Source organism: Ptychodera flava, chromosome 13 (assembly GCF_041260155.1).
Source record: "Ptychodera flava strain L36383 chromosome 13, AS_Pfla_20210202, whole genome shotgun sequence".
In the NCBI taxonomy this organism is placed as follows: Eukaryota; Metazoa; Hemichordata; class Enteropneusta; family Ptychoderidae; genus Ptychodera; species Ptychodera flava.
The window spans coordinates 16,834,712-16,855,825 of NC_091940.1; the positions used below are offsets into that span (position 1 = coordinate 16,834,712).

Genomic DNA, 21,114 nt, shown 5'->3' on the forward strand with positions numbered 1-21,114 from the left:
AAACGTCTAATAGGTTGTGTTTATTAATTATAATTGCCAAGGTAATATATTGCTGGTCCTGCCCCGAGAATCAGCTAGGAAACACTGCAGCATGTCTGTATTTAGTTGAACAAAATATTATATTACAAATGCATGCATCATGAAGGAGATGGTGGTAAAATTTCTGCAAATGAGCGTTCATAGCGTTTGGGGATGTAAACATGAATTCAATGGTGGCTTCTTTTTTCTCTGTTGACTTGATTGTCGTATTTCTTGCTGAATACAGGTGTAATATTACGTTACACATTTGCTTATTTTTCAAAGTTTCTTTCGAGCCTGTGTCAATTCTTGCAAATGCACAAATACACAAAAATATACACTCACAAGAACATGCAATATGGCGCCAAAACATAGTATGTTTTACACTCAGACTGGAGGCTATTAATCACACAGTCATCAGTCGAGCTAGACCGTTATTAAAACTTGAGTCACCTTTTTGAAAAGCATTCACTTCAAATATCCCTGACGAAGTATATTTTAGGAGTCCAAAATTGTTCTTAGTTCCTTTTGAGTTTTTATTGTACAAAGTTGCTCTTTAAAGAGACAAAGCCCCTTTTTTCACCTTTTTTGTGATATCAAGAAGACATGGAATGCCTGAATAAAGTCACTCATTGTAAAAACTAACGACGGCACATAACTGCAAACGTGTCAAAAATCACCCTTTAGCTGAACGCAAACAGACTATTCATTTGTGATATTCAGAAAAATATGGATTTTACCATTTTGACTGGCTTTCCTATGACAGATAAACACTGTCAAAATTTAAGGGAAAGCTGTTGTCCAACGTTTATTATAACAGTGTGTGTTCAGCCATGTACGGTGAGACTTGTGCATGGACACTGATATCTTGGTACAGTGTAAAAATATTTCCCTGAATGAGTGTGTTATTTTATTTAGCTGCAAGCAGAGTTGAAGTTGTGCACAGCTGACTAGTATTTCAGCATGTTTCAACAACATAAACTACATTGGATTAGTCATTCCCTCGTGCACATTCCAAAGTTGGAACTGAAAATATGTGGCAAATGCAAAGTTTCAGTTGAAGTAATGAAACAAAACTATTCAAAACGTGATCATGCAAAACTTTTATTTTCTAGGGCACGGACAAAAAACTCGGAAAATGAAAATGATCACAAAACATAACAGAAACACACAAATTACAACTAACACAATATAATATACTAAGAAAGCTTCAAAATTAACCCCCTTCACACAAACTGGTGTCGCCGCTACACCAACGTATCTTCCTCAGTGTATTCTAAATAAAATTGCTTTCTCTAAAAATTCTAACAATTGGAAAACAATGCTATGATCACTAGTTTTACAACAAATCAACATCTGTATAGACATCTTTCTTTATATACCTTTTTGTCTGAGATTCAATGCTGAAGGTTATATCAAATTAGAGCAAAGATACAATACTTCTCTTCGAAAAAAGTACAATCAGATATACATGTGGATACATTTATCTCAACTAAAAGGCGCCTCGGGTACACATATTCGTACTCTCAAACTTTACAATATTCTTTCAGCCTACCAATTGTAGGGGCTCATTTTGAAGTTAATGGATTAAATAAAATTTCACTGGTTTGGTTTTGTAAAAATCGGGAATTTAATACCCCCCCCCCCCCCAAAAAAAAAGAGATAACAGAGATGGCGGCCACTTTGAATTTCGAAAATTTACAACATGGGTTATTTGTTTCTCTAGTAACTAAATTTGCGCGGTGACCCCAGATTTTTATTCTTGATATTCAAAGAGAATGGATGAAATTTTCTTTGAGAAAAGTTGAGCACAAGTTTAGATCTTTCATTTTCGAGGCGAGAACTACCTTAAATGAAGTACCCCTTTGAATAAGTACATTCTTTTCATCATCAGCGAATGCAATGTTTACTATGGTGTTTTAATACAATACCTGAGAATAGTTGTTCCCAGTGTTGGCGAACAGAAGAATATGTTTTTGCGATGCTCAGTACATAAAGAATAATAACCCTGACTTTTAATGCAAGTGGCAGTTTGTATTTTTCAACTTCAACAACTTACTCAAATATTCCAGTATTAAATACTGCAGAAATACCCTTCTGAGGGAATTTATACTTTAATGCCACAGCGCTAGCACATCTCATCACAATTATCTTTGAGAATTCTCATGACAAACGTATATGCGATTCTATAAAAACTAGCCATTGCTAGCGGCATTACTTTCAAATGTTTCAAATAGTGTAATACTGTATATCCAAGATGGCTTCCTGCATCATTATTAAATGTCAGGGTAGTGTTTAAATATGCAGCATTAACACGATTGGCAATAATTTGGGAGAATATTATAGTAATCTTGGTTTAATCAGCAAATTTAAACTCATTTACTTTTCTTTTTTGCAATTCATTTGTTTTCAAGGATAAATTGTAAGATGGCAACTTTCAGCTATAGCACACCTAACTTTTGAACAACTCGAAGATCCCATATTCGCAAATTAGCTGCAATTGTGCTCGTTGTCATATTGAATCACTACAGGCAAAAGTAACCATGTAGAATTAGCAAACACTTGCTTACTGTCATAAAGTCTCATTCAACTGAGCCCAACATGCACAAATCTCCGTAGAATGAAGGGTGAGACCAAAGACAGTGCAAAGGCATTTGCAATGGGGAGAATTGCGGCTATTTCAAGAAATTTTACATAGCTCAACTATCAAATCAGCAGAGGTAGGACCGGCGGTGTCAAGAAACAAGATATTTATATCCTTGCCTGAAAGAAAAAAATATTGGTTTCTCGTCATGACATAGTAAGTCATATTGTTTATTTCAATATAGATGGCAGCATATGCTGTAGGTCATGGCAGCATTTGTCTCACTCCAATACGAAAAAATGTCATATATTCTACTCGATAGAATTCATTTAATAGATAATGATAAAAGTCAACCAACGTAATTCCCTCATTAGAGGGAGGTGTAAATAATACGCATACGTATTGATATCACAGCGGTCAATGGAGAATAAAGGAAGTGATATTTAGGGAATGCAGCACTAAATTTGCATTCATCAAGAGCAGACAGGAGACAAATACGGAGACAAAAACAAAGAATTACTGAAACATTAGAACCAGACAATACTCAACAGACAACATAAAAGTGTACTTTCATTTTGAATTGTCCAATGATGGATTATGATGGAGTCATCCAACCGAAAAACTACACAGACGTTGAAGCCGCTCTTACCACAATGAGCACGCTAGGAAACAGGAATGTCCATATCGTTGTGAATGAAACTGATACCAGCAGCGTTGATATTTGATCTATTTTGGCTTTCAACGAAGTACAGGATCGCACAACAGTTGGGCTCGGAAAATAGACATTATCAGGGTACACAAGACGACATGTTGCAAGTGTCTGACAGTAATGCTGATCAGTTGATCAGTCGGGTTCCAACTCACAACATATGGCAGCCAGTCGCCTAGTGTTTTATGTCGCATGCTTGACATGTGCTTTTCCTTGAATAAGCATAAGCTTACCACAGCAAAATCGGCAAAATGATTGCCTATTCTCAGAAACCGAAACTCCTGCTGGACAACCGAATCCAGAAGTCCCAACACATTTGCCATCGTTGTCAAAGCCCCGGCACCTTTTCTCTTCACTGGGGTGACAGTGAGGCAGGACTAACCACTTAAATGACTGACTCGAACTGGCGGCTTGCTGTAAAATTGCAAGGGCCTCTAGACCAAAAGTCCGCTTGGTGCAGTGCTGATGGTTTTCACCGAGGATAGAACACCCAACAGGTGAGTGCACTGCGCCCGCTGAACAGTTCTGGAAATCTGCATACAGAATATGTAGATTCTGGTTTTCTTCTATAATTCTGGAAAGAGATCCAACACCTTTGTCCGAGATAGGATTGTACTCGAGGTTGAGGACAGCCAATGCAGTATTGGACTTCATTGACTGCTCCAAGAGCATTATACTCTCACAATCAAGCTTATTGTGACTCAAATCGAGAGCTACGATATCAAGGCATTCGATAATTTTCTGAAGCGAGGGACAGAAACTGACATCCAAAGAGCAAGCTCTTAAGACGACGTCGTTCAAGGTTTTGTATTTTCCTTCCAACAGGCTCTTCGTAAAGCCCTCAAAGTCACTTAGGGAAAATGTGCAATCACAAATGTATAGGCGTTTCATGGAACCAGATTGACTGCAAAGAGATCCAAGCATTGACATTGTATCATATGACAGTGTAGCATAAGTTATATCGAGCGTCAGCAACTGACAACAATGTTCCTTTAAGAATCCAATGAGTCTGCATACGCTATGCGGAGAAAGTAGAGTACTACATACACTTATTCCTTGTAGCCCAGACTTTTGACGGTATTCTTTGCCGTAGATTAGACCCATGACAAAGTTTAGCTGACTCTCATCGACATGTATTCCAGGCGAAGCTGGTTCGATTTCAAAACCAATAAATTGGATATTGCTATTTTCTATGATTGAGTCGCTTGTAGATAGCTGTCCCTTAACAACCGACTCGACTGGCTTAGTTCCGACCCAAAATTTAAAACAAATGGTCTGGGCATATACACTCTGAATCAGTGCATCAAAGATTTCAAGAAAATGATTAATAGATGATTCAAAATGGCAAATAACACATACATGGTCAATGTTGGCATATCGAATCATGTGTGCGATGAAAGTGATTCTACCTACCAGGTCGGTATCTGACAAGTCAAGGCTTACATCCCCTGGCACATATTTGCCAGCATGATTTAAATCATGGTAAGCGCATTCATACAGAAGATCAGCCCATTTACCAACTGATGGACGTGATTCTTTCATCGTGCACTTGCCACTACGTCTACAACGCTGTGCAACTGTGTGATGTTTATGAGATGGAAATGTACAAGAATCGTCTTGTACTTCTGAAAGCAAAGAGTTTAGCCTCGCCTTGCGATTACACTTGTGTAGTTCTTTCTGTGGTGGGTTTACTATGTCCAGCATTTGCGGTATTTCCTCAACATGGATTGATCTTAGCATGCCCATTGCAAATATGAACACTTCAGTATCTTTCTTTGGAAATTCAGCTGCAAGCTTTGACAAGACAACCATACGTTTTTCCTTGTCAAATCTAACAATGCGATAAGCAGCAAAGAATTCTTGTAGGGTTTTGTGCGGAAAAACGTATATCTCATGCCGCCTGATACGCGATGAACTATGCTCTTTGGTTATGAAACCTAACAAGTAAAGATAATCATCTTTATATTTCTCTTTGATGTCAGCTTCCTCAAATGTGAGACGACCAGACTCAAAGCCTTCAAAAGCGATAGAAGATGTTTGAAACATCAATTTGTCACAGATCTTAGGGAGGTTGGAACCGCACATTTCTATGCTATTCTTTGCACAGAATCTTCTACAAATACAATAAACCAATTCCTCATACAACTCTAGTCTCGTGTTCGGAAGTTTACCTGTATCTTCCCACAGGACACACATGAGGACAACATTCAGTGGGTTGTGTGCTAGATCTTTCAAATAGGGGGAGACTTTCATTCCCTCCGTAAGACCTTCGTACGGTAACTCGGGGTTTACACAACGGAAATATCTGCCTACATATTTAATGGCATTTTCCAAAGTGTAACCCTTAATGTTTAGATGCCTGTCATACCATGTACCATAGCTGGCGCCAATTTTCATCCAATTATCCGGCCTACTAGTGACAACAACGGTAGAGTGTCGCAACAACTTTCCTGTGAGAATATTAAACAAATCTGTGTCAAACCCTTTGCTCAATTCATCTATGCCATCTACTACAATCAGATGCCTATGCTGTGTTTCTGAAACATATGTTTTGAATTCTGACCTGGCCACACAAGAATCTATTGGAATAATTTGGTCATAAAGAGCTTCCAAGATATTACCAGTTACATGTTTGGCTTCGAGCAGTAAAACAAACTCGAAATTGAACACAGCATAGTTAGTTGTTGGTAGTGTCCAATCTAAAGCTAACTTCCGACACACAGTGCTTTTACCAATTCCTGGTTTGCCGTATATAAGGACACGCTTTGGTGCATCTTTCCTTGATAGAGGATCAAACATCTGTTCCATTGATATCTCCCTGTAAGAAATAATACATGAATATATTAGATGTGAGCAATTGGTATGACAAGAAGAATAATGTTAAATCATGAAGGGTGTTGATACACAGGTTGTCTTACCTTCTCTCTCCTATTATTTCTAATCTGGTGTACACTTCTTCTAGATCTAAGTCATAGTCTAACCATGGTAGAGGCTGTGTCCTTCCAACTGTGTGCTTGTAGTGGAACATGAGTTCATCGATGACTTTGTCTTTAGAGTAACCTGAAATCGATAATGTGAATGCCATAAATCTGAAAAAGATCATCCTAATATTATTTTAAAAATTGGTCATTAGTATATTTTTGGAATGTCACATCTACATACGTTAAATACAGACATTTACAAATTCCATGTGACATGTACATTATTATTTTTACAGTATCACACTCAACAGGATGATCTTACCTCGGTCAGTCGAAGCGTAATCCAGTGTCACTTGGGAGGGCTTATCTATACTTTCCCGCAAAACCTGTTGATTGTGTCCGGTACCAATGGTGGATGGCTTTAGATGAGTTTTGTCACCACCATGGGTTAGCATGTCTCGTTCTCCTTCTGCACCCTTTTCTTCTCGGAGTTCGGTTGACAGAGTATGTGTATCGTTTTTCTCACTGCTTTTCTGATGGTGTGTGATATTACCAGCTCTTGCGTTATTGTGGTCGGCGAAAGCTTGGAGAGATTCAGCTGTTTTCTTGCTCAACGCCACGTTTTCGTCGTGCTGTTGCTCACTCGTCAATTTGATAACTTCCAAGGCATCACTTAACTTTTTTAGACCTTCGTCAAGCCGCTGAAAGCTCTGAGATGTGGAATCTTTCAAAGAATCGACCATTAATTTTGTCTGCTGGTCATCCAAATATGACTGGGTCAAAACCTCTTTGACGTGTTCCTCTTCATCATGGTTAAATGATTCAGTGAACCACTGGTCGACCCTTGATTTGTCAGCACCAAGTCGAACCAATATTACTTCCAGTTCTTGCCATTTAGAGGTGAAATTTATATCATCAATACCTGTCGTTGCTACATGACCATACAGTTCATTTCGAAAGAGTCTCAGGCGCGCAAGGTCCGCTTCAAAGGAAACATCCGTAGGTGCCGGTCTGTTCACCCATCCTGGCCAGTTGGGTTTTCGTAAACCTCCGTACAAATGGCTGAGATTTCGGATCAAAATGAACATCAATGATAAATCGTAGTCTTGAATGGATGGCTGTTGGCCAGATTTCGGGAAAAGAAGTAGGAACTGCCTGTTGTTTAAAGTCTTTGGTACTAGCGCTTTCAGTATATTTTGATTTGTGTTAAGAACATTTACAAGAGTATCTGGTGATATTATTTTTAGAAACACTTTCCTCACCACTTCAGTACCTTCGTTGATGAGAAGAGCTGTCAGTCTTGCACCGTTTATGGTGTCCTTTGAATACACATTTTGTGCAGCCATGATTTATTGTCCGAGTTTCAAACTGGCGTTAGCAAACAGTTTCCTCTGTGAAAGTTGATAAAGTCCTTGTGAAAGATATTCTTAACAGCATGGATTTCCTTTCCGAATATCCCACGTTGTGCCTGAAAAGTATATATAATAAGTATTAGATAACGTTGCAGATTCATATTGTCCTGTGCGTCACAGTTTTGGTATCAACTATTTAGGAGGGCAAACATTGTTAAAATGTCATGCTTCTCATATAACCGAGATAAATATTACCAGTTAACTGAGTTAAGGGCATATGAGATGTCTGGCATGTGTGCTAAAATCTAGCAAAGTAAGATGTTTTGAAAATTAATTTTTAACCCTTCCCGTGCGCATCTCATTACTGTATAAACGTATGTGGAATGAGTCTTCAGTGAAGTGATTGAGCTTCACCAGGTTGACTTGACCTTTCGCCATCCCATAATTAATCCGCATGGATTTAAATTATCAAATGCGGACTGCAATTATCAAATATTGGCATGGAAGTCGTTATCGATATTTGCGATTACATACGTAAAGAGAGGTTGTTCCTTGCTCGCTATATTGTAATAGTGCTGGTATACAACAGTTACTTCATAACTGTGGTTAGACTTTTTTATCTACCTGGAGTGATCATGTCTTCCTTTTGCAAGCACTCCATTAAAATGTGTTAAACACCATCTCGTCTTACTCATAAATACCTTAAAAGAATATTTGTCACACTTATTATCATACCTACATTGAGGGGAATGCGCGATTGCTAAATCGTCAGGTTAACATGTGATCAGCTATTTGCTCCTCTTGACCTCAATTGTGAGAAGTATAATTCACATGTCAAAATTTATATATTGCAGTGTAAATCAATAAAATATTGCGCTTAGTAACTTATGCACTGTAAAGATCATGTAGAGTTCACCAAAGAAAACAATGAAATCCAATGTCGTTGGCTTGTAAACATGATCGGAGTAAAGGGCCTAGGGTTGTACGGAGTACTCATATCTTTTGTCAGCACAGCACACAAATTAATTTTGGAGTACTGTAACAAAGACCAGAACCCTGCCTTAGGCATTTTAATGGGATTCGTAAAGTTTGGTAACTCCAACGGAATTATGTTGAAGAGGTTATTCATCATCGCGATGAAGCTTTTATGCATGAGTAATAATTTTAGGTTCTAAACTTCGTTTATGAAACTTCAAATGTTAACTCTTAGTAACTTTAAAACAAATACATTATTCGGGCAATGATTCATCCATTGAACCATGTGTAATGCTAGCTTTTGAAAGAACATCCGTAAATTCTACTCTTTAAATGTGTAACGAATACGGTCTACCAGTGATAGATTAACAATATAGGCATTCAACCATGATCATGCAGCTCGCTGATTTTAACATATATTTTAGGGGTTGTTTGTCACAAAGTCTGGAAACCAGAATACATTGTTCTCTTGCACTATTAAGTTTGAGAAAATGTCAAGTAGCCGGCAATGAATAGGATACTGATGTTTGCTGCAAGTTCTCGAACTTGGTACTTTTGAAGCGATGTAAGACTACTAATTACAATGGGGTGTGAAATCTTTAGAATGTCCAATCGCATAGAGGGGGCGATGAATCACCGGGCGAGCAATTCAGCTTTGGTGATGGGAGAGTGGTAGTTTGGCCCAGTTGCAGTGAGTAGGAAAAACTAGTAAACGGTCAATACAAGTAAGAGGGCGCTCATGAACAGCTTTTATTCCCCCTTCCACTTTGTACTTTTGTCCAAATAAGCTTTTTAATTAATAGTGCACATGATTAAATTACGTTTCCGCGTACAATGTTTTGAATCTACAAGTCAGCTTTCCCCTTTGGTTAACGATGAGAAGTGCGTCTAATCATTGAGTGGAGTGTCGCGCAATCCACATGATTTACACCTACTATCCGTGTTATAACCTTTCATGGTACACCCATCCTTTCATATGGCTTAGTTACACTGTTATGTAGGATATAGCCACCTAAATATAATCCCCCCACACTTTCATATGCAATAATTTGGCTACATAGTCTGTACCAGTAGGCTAGGTTGTAGGAAATTTGAAATCACAGGCAGTTAGGCAAAAAAAAAAGAAAGAAATGTTTCTGGTCAGGTCTTTCTTTAAAAAATGGTGCGGCGACGCGCATTTTATTTTTTTACCTTCTCGTGTCTATTTATAGACAGAGAAGGTATTAGAGTTGAAAACCAATATGCTGCTGTCAAGAACTTCCGTCTGTCAAGACTTCCGTCTGTCAAGATCCGTTGATGTCATGCCATTGTGATGGGTCATATCATAAACTGGTGGGGGTGTTCATGGCTCAGGTTGAGGTGTGGGAGAACGATTTTGAGCTATGACAAAAATCAAAAGGGACTTAGCGGCATAGCCACAGTGTTAAGCCTTTCTCCAAGGTTTCTTAGTTGACTACAATCTATTACAGACTACTGAGCTGATGTTAGGGGTACTCACTTTGTGTTTGCTCACTCTGTGAGCGCTAGTGTTTGGTACTGAGTTGCTTGGATATCCCCTCATGGCCTCACGTGATCTGGGCCTGTTGCATAATCTGCAGAGATGATCATATGCCTCCGAGTCTGAAAAACTGTCATTGTGTAAGCCTGTCGGCATTTCCTTGCATTTTTTCTCATTTAATTTTGCAAAATATCGGCGAGTACCTCAATATTTCAAGATAACACTTTCTTCCCAATCGTTTCCTGGAGTTTCAGAGTCATATGAACGAAAATGAGTGAAAGTTTTAGACAGGAAAATCGGACGTCGGCCATGTTCAATGTTTACAGTACAATCAGAAGTTTACGTGGAGCAATTAACCAACAAACACAGGAGTGTTCATGATGCCCGCCCTCTAGAGGCAGACCCTCCTATATGAAGTACCACATTTGATGCTTGTGGAAAGCTTGACCACACAATGGAGCATTTAAACTTTTAGAAAATGACAAACTGAATAAGAAGGTATTCAGAAAATGTCAAATACTGAGGAAAAATGCGCAAATATTCAAAATAAACAGGTTAACTGATTGGTCAGCTATAAAAACAATGAAAATGTTTATGATCAAAAGTTTTTGAGATGCGCACATTTTAACAAATACAGAAATTATTAACATTATAAATATAAGACCAAACTATTTTTTCAGGGATGGGACAGGTTGGAAATGAGGGGTGAGAGACAAAGGCACTCCTATTGCTGCATGTGGATACAGCCACACCATTTCATTTACAGCATACTTATTCACTGTGTTGTGTTCAAGTTCCATATTGTACTGACTGTCATACAAGGATAACATAAGCAAATCAAATCAAATTAGAAAAGGATCAATGCTGTTGTGTGGATTTTGCTGAACATGGCTGATATTTCGCCCTATATATTTGGTATCCAGCAAAGGCATATTTTGATGTAGAGTCAAAATTAACACTACATTGCTGACAATATATTTTACCGTTTCTGCATGAATTTTTCTTTTTTAAATTATAGTATATTAGTACTTCAAACAGATTAACAGTTATCGTGATGTCAACCCATAATTTTACATCACAAAGACTGTAATTCTGCCATTTTTTTTTGTTTTTCAGTCATTTTATAAATTTTGTACTGCACAAGATGATTGAACAAATTGCAATGTTTGAATTTGTAAACTCAAAGAATAAAAATCCTTTGGTCACAAATTAAATTATTTTTTGAAAAGAAATTTACTCTTAAACACTTTTAGCATATATTCTTTACATGGTCATGTATTTCAAGGAAAATATGCCTATTAAAAACAGTAATTTCTTCACTTTCAATTTTTTTTCAATACTATGACAATTATCAGCCATGAGGTTATACAAACACAAGACAAGATAAGCATTTTTCATCATTTCCACAGGACTCTTTGGAAAATCCATTAAAAACAGTTAAAAGTGACTGGAAATGATCACTTGGTATACATTTAATTTACAGATGCCAGGTTGTGTATTTCACATGCACTCAGGTCAGTAAGGAAGTGCGTCATTACTATTTTGGACTGTTAATTCTTATTTCTGAATTGTTTAACTTTTTTCCACATTGAACTATCTTTAGGCAGTTTATACTGTAGCTTAGAATTTTTTTGATTGATGTATTTAATCATCTTTTGGGTTCTTTGGGTCCATATCCCACCTCATGCCCCTACATCATCAACTATTTACCAACAACTCCATGCCAACAACCAATTACCTGACCTGGCCACACATTAGAGAAGGTACAGCGTCATTGACGGTATTTTTTTATTTTTATTTTTTTTTTCCCTCAAGGGAGGGAGGAGGGTCAGTTTTATAGTTTTATTAATATAGTCACATATATACTGTTCATGCAGTCACTGATCATGCCCCCAAAAGAATTTTCTCTTTCTCTTCAGCCATTTTGGTTTGGTGTCAGCCACGGCCGCCGGCCACAAACAGAAAAAAAAAGGTGACGCGCTGTTGTTCAAGTGACGCGCGCGCTGACCAGAGACATTTCTTTTTCTTTTTTTGGCCTTATTTTCAACTGCACATTCATGCACCATACAACATGAGTTACACACTAGTTCAAAATGAGTAAACATCCTCCACCAGGTCATCATTTATAAACTCGTAATTTTGTCAAAATATTTGCCGTGTCCAGTGTCACAGTCAGTTTACCGCCATGACGCCAACACAAGGACCCTACACGTTTTAGTCGACTTTTGATGGAAGGCGACATTACAAAGGAAACATTTGTATGAGGATGGTGAGAAAATGAAACACGAAGAGGCATAATTAATTACCTGCGTATCAAGAACTGTGAAAATGTTACGAAGACCGACTGAGGACATATTGCATGTCGTCACTCGCCGACCTAATTCTTCAGTTCCGGTTAATTACTAATGAACAGTTGCAGTGACTTCTGAACGATCATAAAAATCAGAGTGGGTCATTGTACTCCGAAGCCAATAATTCTTCCTTTCTATAGTCACTACAGTGTTAAATTATTATAAGAACCGGATTATAACGAACACTTTTGTTGGAAATACACGGAGGGAGAGATGTTTTTGTTTTAGGTGTCGTACCAGAAATTCTATCAGACTTTCAAGGTGGCTCTCTGAATGTCCTCAATGGCGGGTACAACTGACCTTTAAAGGCACTATACCGCCGTGCAAAATTTCAAAATTGTAACCAATGTAACGTTGAGAAAATAGTATAATTTGAAATTGTCAATCTATTGTGGCCGTTGTGTATGAAAACCTTTGGTTAGTATGAATCGCCGGCAAAAGTTGTACTCGCAGTTGGCCTGAAGCCTTATCCACTCGAAAGCGTTCACCGTGGCTCGTCGAGGGAAACGAGGACAAGTCTCAGGGATGAACCTTTGACCTCCATCACAGATGGCGCTGTATGAAAGGCGTTTGCAGTAATAGATGAAATTACTTACAGTGAATATATGAAAGGATTCGGCAGTATATATTCATCATTTCTGCATTTTTTGAATACCCGAACAATCTATGTAGGATGTATATGTCCGAAGAGGCGTTTTGAGTTTCGCCTTCTTCTCTATCAAGGAACATTGTATATACGACATTTATAGGGTTCATTAAACTTGGTATAGGCCTAACCCTAAGCACAGACTGGAGTCTTCCCCTTCTACTGTCTATGGTATAAGGATCTTCAGTAAATGAATGTTTTCTCAGAACTTTATCTTTGATTTGTACAATTAGGACCTCCCTGTTGCATAAATGATCATTTCTTGATTATACATGATTTACTGGCTATTTAACCCATTTCAATGATTTACTGGCCAACCCATTTCACGTAAGCAGACCATCAAGGCTGCATGCATTCAATGAATAAATATTTGTATTGAACACAGTTCCTCCACAGAATAGTGCAGTGTGTAACTTTGGATGTAACACTGTCTCTCACATGCCTGCAACACGTCAGCACAGGGGCTATGTTTTATTTATACGAGAAGTAAAAACCGTATTTCAGATTTAGTTTCAATACGTCGTTTGAGCGTGAGGAGACGAAACTGAATACATGTCCCGCACATTTAAGGGATTTCATTGAACGCATTTTCCTGTCTTTTTAATTTGAACAATGCGCAATGCAGTACTGACCTATGTCAGAATTCTACACAAGACTGCAATTCATACATCTTACAGGACAATTCAAACTGCGCTTCTTTTTCCTCTGTTGATTTGATTGATGTAATTTCTTGATACCAATGATGTGTTTTTTTCTTTCTCTTATTTTCATGTTTCGGCTTTGCCAACTTTTCGTACGCATCAGCTAATCTTTAAGTGCCTTTAGCCGTCTTTACAAAAGGCGGCTGATGAAAAGGAATGAATAATCAGAACAAATACACAAGTTTTCAATTTGAGCAAAAAGTCAACAGTTAGATATATACGTGCAATACTGCATTGTCATTGTGCCGAAATTTTGAAACCTCTTTCGAACCTATGATCATATGACAAGTACGTGCATAAGTAAAAGGAAAATACAGAGGCACAAAAACTCACACAATTGGGAAATAATCAGTGACAAAGTTCGTCCAACCCTTCTGCACAACAGAGGCCGTAAGCTAGAAGGCCCCTTTGGCCCCTTGGCTTTGTAGTTTGATAGATAATAAGTGTATAGCGGCCCACGCCCTCTATCCCTCCCATATGAAAAAATACAGAAGTGAAATGTAACATGATCCGCGTTTCAATTATGAAGGTATCCAAACCTTCCGCTCTCTATGTCATAAGATGACGAATGTTCTCCCTTCTATGTAAAATCTTATGAATACTGCCGATTTATTCGTTTTTTCCCGAAGTCCAAAATTACCGTTAACCGTGTTTGTTTCCTGGGACCTCACGTTGTCGGAAAATTAACAGAGCATAAATCATCAGTAAGCTCTTTACGCTTCTTTGGAAAGGAACGTTAGTGTGGCGGAGTGGATTATTACAAACTGTTACAAATGGTGGAAAACAGCATGATTTTACTACTTTGTGACTGATTCAAACCGCAATAGACTGTGTTTGTGTCTTTGGCGTGGGAGGGGTAGATGCTGACTTACACGAGCTTATAGGTCTGCATTGTCAATCTAACGAGGAAACGACCCTCCTCAGTAATGCAAATTTCTGGCAAGCCCTTTCGTCCGTCTTCGGTCAACTGAGATGAAACCGCAGTCACCGAAGAGTCCGATCGTCATCTTTGTCATTTTTAACAACTTTTGTCGTTTGGTAAATCTTCTCCCGTCTAATAGTATGCATCAGCTCCATGCACTATTGTTTTGTCTGAGACTGCTATCAACATACTCTCCGCCCTCTGCATATGTTTTACATGTAAAAGAGTGTTCATACAGCATTGAGCCAACATATTTTACTAAATTACCTTCCTCTACAATCTTTGAAAGAGACATACTTACATGACTGAGTCGTTCTCCTCAACGTCTGTTCATTCAGGAATTTTTGTTGTTTACTTGTACAAGCTAATTTAAGTTGTGGAAGCCAAAGTGAATACAGTATACAGCCTTATTTCGCACACAAAAGCCGAGCTCAGAGAAAGGCAGCGTTGGCAAACAGGTCTGTGGTTTCTTTTCCGGGGTCATGGCCTGACCTTTATGTATTGATACCAATTTTACATGTACCTCCACACTCACACGACTTTAGTCCCTGTAGGATTTTGCCAACACTATGGTGGTTCCCGTTCCCATCAGAAGTGTAAGCGAAAAGGGATAGCAACTGATTATCTGAGAAACATTTGAAAACAGCGCATGACAAAATTGAAACTAACATGGAGAAGTAAGGATGTTTGCTAAGTGCAAGCACAGTTACCCGCTGACTTTTACGACAGGTTTGATAGTAGCTGCAGTAGTTCTAGCCCTTTGGCAGTGCTCTGGCTTCTTTCGTGTGTGCTGCTGTTGCAGTCAGCGCCCTGGGGACCGGCACAACAACAGTCAACTCGAAAGAAGCTACCAGGAATTCGCGCTCTTAAAATATTCATGCCAAAAGAGCGTCATTTCAAAGCTGCTGTCGTATTGTCCATCGAATCTTCACTATATATACTCATTACCCTATGAAGCAACGAGGAGTAAAGTTTCTGGCTCGTGAGCCAAAAGACCACCTCAGCTCAAGTCTGGAGCACACCATCCAACGTCATCGAGTCTTATACTTATCAATGAAGGTTTCGAACTTACCATCATCGCACTTTGCTTTGATTCGATATCCATACCATCACCTGACTCCAAAACTCTATACCTCCACTTCATTTGCAATTCAGCGACAAAAATTAAAGAACGGAAAGTTGGATTTACAACAATTACTTATTTTGAGTTGCGGTAGAAGGCACGAACGCATGTTGAATCAAAAGTAAGCCTCCTTAGCCCGTCAGTGGAAACGACGACAATCCTCAGGGATGACCCTTTGACCTCCATCATCGATGCCGCTGTATGAAAGGCGTTTGCAGTAAAAGGTGAAATTACTTGCAGTGAATATACGAATGGACTAGGCAGTATATATTCAGTATTTCTGCAGGTTTTTTAAAACCGAACAATCTATGTAGGATGTGTATCCAAATAGGCGTTTTGAGTTTGGTCTTCGTCTCTCTTCAAGGAACTTTGTATATCCGATATCCATAAGGTTCCTTAAACTTGGTATAAGGATCTTCAGTTAATAAATTTTTGTTTACCTTTGATAAGTAGAATTAGGACCTCCCTACTGCATAAGTGATCATTTCCATTAAACATGATTTACTGGCTAACCCTTTTCACGTAAGCAGACTGTCAGGACTGAATGCATTCAATGAATAAATATTTGTGCGTTGAACAAAGTTCCTCCACAGCATAGTGCGGTGTGTAACTTTGGATGTAACACTATCTCTCACATGCCTGCAATACGTCAGCACAGGGGCTATGTTGATTTATAAGAGCCGTACAAACCGTATTTCAGATTTAGTATCGATGCGTCGTTTGAGCGTGAGGAAACGAAACCGAATTCACATACCACACACATTTAAAGGGTTTCAGTACGGACCTATGTCAGAATTCTACACAATACTTCAATTCATGACCAATAAAACGGCGCTTCTCTTTCCTTAGTTGATTTGATTGGGGTACGTCCTTGATGCCTTGGGTGCAAAGATGTTTTTTCCTGTCTTTTCTTGTTTTGGCTTTGCCAAGTTTTTGTACGCATCGGCCAATCTTAAATTGCCTTCAGACGCCTTTGAAAAGACGACTGATAAAATACTAGTAGAATGAATAATCAACACAAGTTTTAAATTTTAGCAAAAATCAGCCGTTACATATATGCATGCGATATTGCTTTGTCTCAAAGGAAAATGTAGGTGCAAATAAACTCAGACAATGAGGAAATAATACGTAGAAATGTTATTCCTCATAAAGTTTCGGAAACGAAAGCAAGAAAATCAATGCGACAACTTTCAATATATGTTATACATCATAGTGTTTATGTAATGTGTGAGGTGACAAATCAACTCGGCTGTATTCCGCAATGAGCGGCGTCATTATCTGAAAGAATCAGTGTCAAACTATGTATACTGCTTAATAAATTGCGTATCAAAACAACCCGGAAGAAACCAAATTTACACATTTACTTCAAAATGATTAATATGTTTTATTTTGAACTTCCATAGTACCATTAATTGAAAGAAAGAACGCACTATCTACTCCTTTTCAAACTTGCTCAAACATTTTTTATAGTCTGAAGTTCAGCTTACGTTGCCATGATGTAAGTCTCAGCAATAATTATTACAATATGTTGCTATTCTTTTGCTATGGGATGGCATGGGAAATTACATGCGTGGCATAAAGGCATGTAACTAAAAGTATTTATTCTGCAACTTTAACACCATATCATATACCTGTGAGTTTTGCATCCAGAAAACTTAATATTATTATAAGTTGTCAACTTTAACTCCGTGGTTTACATGTATCATGTACAATGTCATCTATAACCTGTGGTATTTACATGTGTACAGATGACAGTGAATACTACGACATGGCTATAGCATTATTGAAAGTATATACACAGCAGTCGCCAACGTCTCGTGTCAGTTTCTCTAAATTTATAACGTAATGAGCACACTACCGGTTTAAACCTTGTCAATCAAGCTGAAACGAATTTCACGTGTGATTGTTCTGTGCCGAGTCTATCCAAAGCGAGTCGCAAGAGCTATTCACCTTTCATGGCTGCGCACTTAAACACTATCTAGAGCGGCCTTCTTGATATACTTATTTGGTAGGTCAAACGTTGATGTGAAATATTTGGTGTGGTGCTGCCTAATTACCCTCCCTCGCCTTTTCTTCTCAATCAGAACACGAGGTATGTTTGGTCCTTTTTGATATTTAATATATTTAGGTGAGCCGTGTTAACGTATGTACCATGCAGAGAATCAGATTGTTCATGAATTCTAATCGTTTTGTTTTCCATCTGGTGGACATTGATTTCAGTTCGCAACCACTCGGGCTGGTAAGGTTTTTCTTCCATTTGTGTGTTCAGGAAACAAATAGTCACGCAACTGCGCCCTTGTGCTGTCGCGATAAGTTGCACTGAAACTTTTAATACAGATTTGTTAATTTACAATCTAAAATCTTAAAGGGTAAATTTCAGTAAATTTGTTACCTTCCAACTTAATGAAATATTCTCTATTAACACTGGAAACATTCCAGACTACACTTTCCTGTATTATTGATACGTTTGTCTTCAGTATTTTCCCTGTAGTTTAGACCTTTGGGAGGCTGATCGATTTTCGGGTTTAGCTGCATGAGAAGTGCTCAGCTCCTTCTCGAGTAGCATCATCCAGTAGCAGTTAGACTTAAAACGAACTAGTTAATTACTAAATTCATTATGGCTAGAGATCTTCTATATCGATGTAAAGTGCGCTTGGACAATTTTTCGTCTTATCTAAATCCTTGAAGCCTCATATAAAACATCGGTTTTGTACTTTTAATGCTATAGACTGCAGCATATTCGGGTATAGAGAATCGAATTTCCTTTTTGATTAGTATTCACCTCAAAAACCCTAGTTTCAGTTTACTTTTCACTTTACATAGTTGCTGTCTTTATAATCAGTCATTGTAATTCTCTTGCACACATTCCAAAATCATAAGGTAATAGGTTTAGTAACAGCCAATTTCAGTCTGGGTCGTAGCATTTAAACAATACCATTTGTAATATACACATGTTTTATTTCCACAGAACAGAATACACAAAAATATTACAAAACGTACCCAACACATAACAAACGGAACAATACGAAAACAAAATCATAAGTAAAGGAAATTAATGCTATATCAACAGCAATGTCACTATCTTATTCCTAAACATTCTATACAATGAAGACATCATCTTGTGATCAATTTGGCAATGCCAGTTGAAGTAACGATGACTCACCTAATAAAGGTGTACAATGATTATTGATATGCACAAAGGACACCATCAAATATTTCTAAAAGAATTCTGTGCAGGGTTAGAAGTCAATCCAGAATTTTTGTATCAAGAGAATTGGAAGATTAAAAAGAAAGAAAAAAGACTGCATATAATAGTTGTTGCTATAACCAAAAACTGACATGTAAATTGAAAGTTTTCGAACTTCACGGTGTCAAAACTGTAAAACTGTAATACTTACAACAGTTTGGAATAAACATACCACAGACTACGAACGATATTCTGAGCTTTCAGAAACACCTTTGCGTTATATAGGAAGAAATAATATTTACTGATATAATATACATACATTTAAAAACTTTGCAAGCAACAAGTTAGTGATAAGTTTTGTTTGTTTAAAAAACTGATGAAGGTTCCAAGACAAGTATGGAAGCCTTCCAATTAATGAACTGTCTGCAGAAAATTATGCTTGTAACCCCATCAAAGTATATATTTTCTGAAAGCCTAGATATTGGTTTGTTTACATAAGGACCAATTTGAATAAGCTTTTACAAATCGTTTTTTTTTTTGTTTACCTGCACTAACGCTGGGGTATTTCCTGTCGAAATGTCAGTCTTGCAAATTGTGTCTGCGATTATTGTTTTAGGCTCCAGAACGTTTTTTTATGACGGGATAATTATCTAACGGATAACTGATCCCTAGTCTAACATCTTTCAAAGTATGTAACACAAAAATAGGACAGATTAATAAAGTCCCAGACACATATACATGTTTGGAAGATTGACACGGCACCTTTTCTATCATGCTAATTTTGAACAGAGTGAACGTGCTTGGGAAGTACATATCATAATGTGTCTGTGGATTATGATGCGAGCGAAATTGATGCTGATAATGTACACATTAGTTTGTTTTCAATGAGAGACGAAAAAGCATATGCATTCAGACAAAAAAACTCAGACAGAAATTCAGACAGAAAAATTTTCAGATAAATTTCAGACAGAAAAAAGAACTTATCACAAGGGTCTTTCGTCCAGTTTAAGCGATGTATTCATCCCTTCGATAAAGTTTGATTGCGATGTAAGTGTAAAAGTGAGTGCTTCATGAACTGTACAGCGTGTGGAGGGGTCGCAGTCAAAAATTGTAACAACTTAGTTCGGTTACTGAACCACTCTTTTGAGAGTGCGGGTTTGGCCGAGCGGTTTTGTCTGTGGCTTCTCTGCAAGGTGACTGGGTGCCGTACGTTGTGATTTCGAGCCCGTAAAACTATGTATATTATCAAGGTAATTGTATACCATGATGACACAATACAAGTATCAGAGAGTTACGATAGTCAGTGTTTCAAGTTGCGTGTTTGTAATCTCCGTACCGTTGAATGCGTATTACTTTACCACGGCAAAATCTGCAAGACTGTTGCCCTTTCTCGCCAACCACATTTTTAATTGCTGTTAACGGAAAACCAAAGTCAACAGTTTCAACGCATTTGCCACTGGTGTCGAAGCCGGAGCATAATTTCTCTTCACTGGGATGACAGTGAGGGAGGACCAACCACCTCAGTGACCGACTTGATCTGACAACTTCCAATAGATTTGCCATGGCCTTCGGACCAAAAGTCCTCTCGGTCGAGTGCCTCTTTTCATTGAGAATGAAGCATCCAACAGGTGGTGCACTGCATCGGCAGAACAGTTCTGGAAGTCTGCGTACAAGATCTGCAGATTCTGACTGTCTTCTACGATTCTGGAAACGGACTCAACACCTTTGTCGGAGATAGGATTGAAATCGAGGTTGAGTACGGCCAATGCAGCTTTGGACTTTATTGACTTCTCCAAGAGCAATACACTCTCACAATCCAACTTATTGTGGCTCAAATCGAGAGCCAAAATTTCCTGGCATACAATTATTTCCTCGAGCGAGGGACAGAATGTTACATCCAAAGAGCAAGCTCTAAAGGTAATGTCATTTAATGTTTTGTATTTTCCTTCGAGTAAGCTCTTCCTAAAAGCCTCAAAGTCAATTAAGGAAAATGTGCAATCACAAATGTATAGGCGTTTCATGGAACCTGACTGACTGCAGAGAGATCCAAGCATTGACATGGTGTCACTGGACAGTGTGGCATACGTTATGTCGAACGTGAGCAAATGATAACAGTACTGGTTCAGG

The 21,114-nt window shown here is 38.2% G+C and overlaps 1 protein-coding gene across 1 annotated transcript; it reads right to left on the reverse strand.

The window, feature by feature from the left end:
- Nucleotides 1–1,113: 1,113 nt before the first annotated feature.
- On the reverse strand, nt 1,114–15,132 carry LOC139147605 (NACHT, LRR and PYD domains-containing protein 3-like). The gene is made up of 4 exons (XM_070718754.1): nt 14,979–15,132; nt 6,555–7,700; nt 6,230–6,371; nt 1,114–6,129 (listed from the first exon to the last, which is right to left on the reverse strand). The coding sequence occupies exons 2-4, from the start codon at nt 7,576–7,578 to the stop codon at nt 3,495–3,497; spliced, it is 3,801 nt and encodes a 1,266-aa protein (XP_070574855.1). The 5' UTR covers nt 7,579–7,700; nt 14,979–15,132; the 3' UTR covers nt 1,114–3,494.
- Between the last annotated feature and the right edge of the window lie 5,982 nt (nt 15,133–21,114).

Bases quoted from the DNA above. Each gene is read 5' to 3' on its own strand.
- LOC139147605 (XM_070718754.1), bottom strand. From the start codon at position 7,578: ATGGCTGCACAAAATGTGTATTCAAAGGACACCATAAACGGTGCAAGA. The intron at 6,372-6,554 runs GTAAGATCATCC...TATCGATTTCAG, and splicing joins TTACGCTTCGACTGACCGAG to GTTACTCTAAAGACAAAGTC. The intron at 6,130-6,229 runs GTAAGACAACCT...TATTTCTTACAG, and splicing joins GAAATAATAGGAGAGAGAAG to GGAGATATCAATGGAACAGA.